Source organism: Penaeus monodon, chromosome 20, assembly GCF_015228065.2.
Source record: "Penaeus monodon isolate SGIC_2016 chromosome 20, NSTDA_Pmon_1, whole genome shotgun sequence".
NCBI classification, from domain to species: domain Eukaryota; kingdom Metazoa; phylum Arthropoda; class Malacostraca; order Decapoda; family Penaeidae; genus Penaeus; species Penaeus monodon.
Genome location: NC_051405.1, coordinates 39,751,062 through 39,751,610, shown reverse-complemented (window position 1 = coordinate 39,751,610; position 549 = coordinate 39,751,062). Strand labels below are relative to the sequence as shown.

Here is a 549-nt window from a genome sequence, read left to right as displayed (position 1 = left end):
ATGAATAAATAAACAAAATACTAGACCATAAATCCTCACCTGTTGCCGGTAAGTTCGACGGATACACTGAAGGGCAGACACTTTGTGACCTAAACGAGCGTAATCCAACTGTAAGCGTGTTTTCACAAACCAGATAGGGTTGGTAGCTGTACATGCTGTAAATCCTGGAAATAATAAAAAAAAAAAGGTGTTTATTTTTTTATGACCATGGAAAGTGTATCACTTGGTTTTACTGTAATATCTGATCAGATGTCACAAAGGAAAAATAAATAATAAAAAAAGTTATACTGACAACTTTTCTGCATACAATGCTATACGAGGAGGCCTTTATTGACTTTATTCAGCATGAAAAACTGAAAACCACTTTGTAATATTTTCAAGACTGAAGATTACCCTTATTTAATTGCAAACTTCACATTAACAATTACACCAAAATCCCCACAATTTCATGGCACTTTTATCCTAATTCTGAGTGAAAATAGAAGCTGTATAATATAACTCTGAACCACTTGACCAAGGTCATTGTGTCACTTTCTTTTCCTCAATAAC

At 33.7% G+C, this 549-nt stretch overlaps 1 protein-coding gene across 1 annotated transcript in view; it reads right to left on the bottom strand.

Moving 5' to 3' along the window:
• Positions 1-549, bottom strand: part of LOC119585811 (solute carrier family 25 member 36-like) — a gene marked incomplete at its 3' end in the record, with an annotated part of 29,761 nt that overhangs the window by 4,782 nt on the left and 24,430 nt on the right. The window contains 1 exon segment of the mRNA XM_037934532.1: positions 40-164. Within this exon segment, the coding sequence (XP_037790460.1) occupies positions 40-164 (125 nt within the window).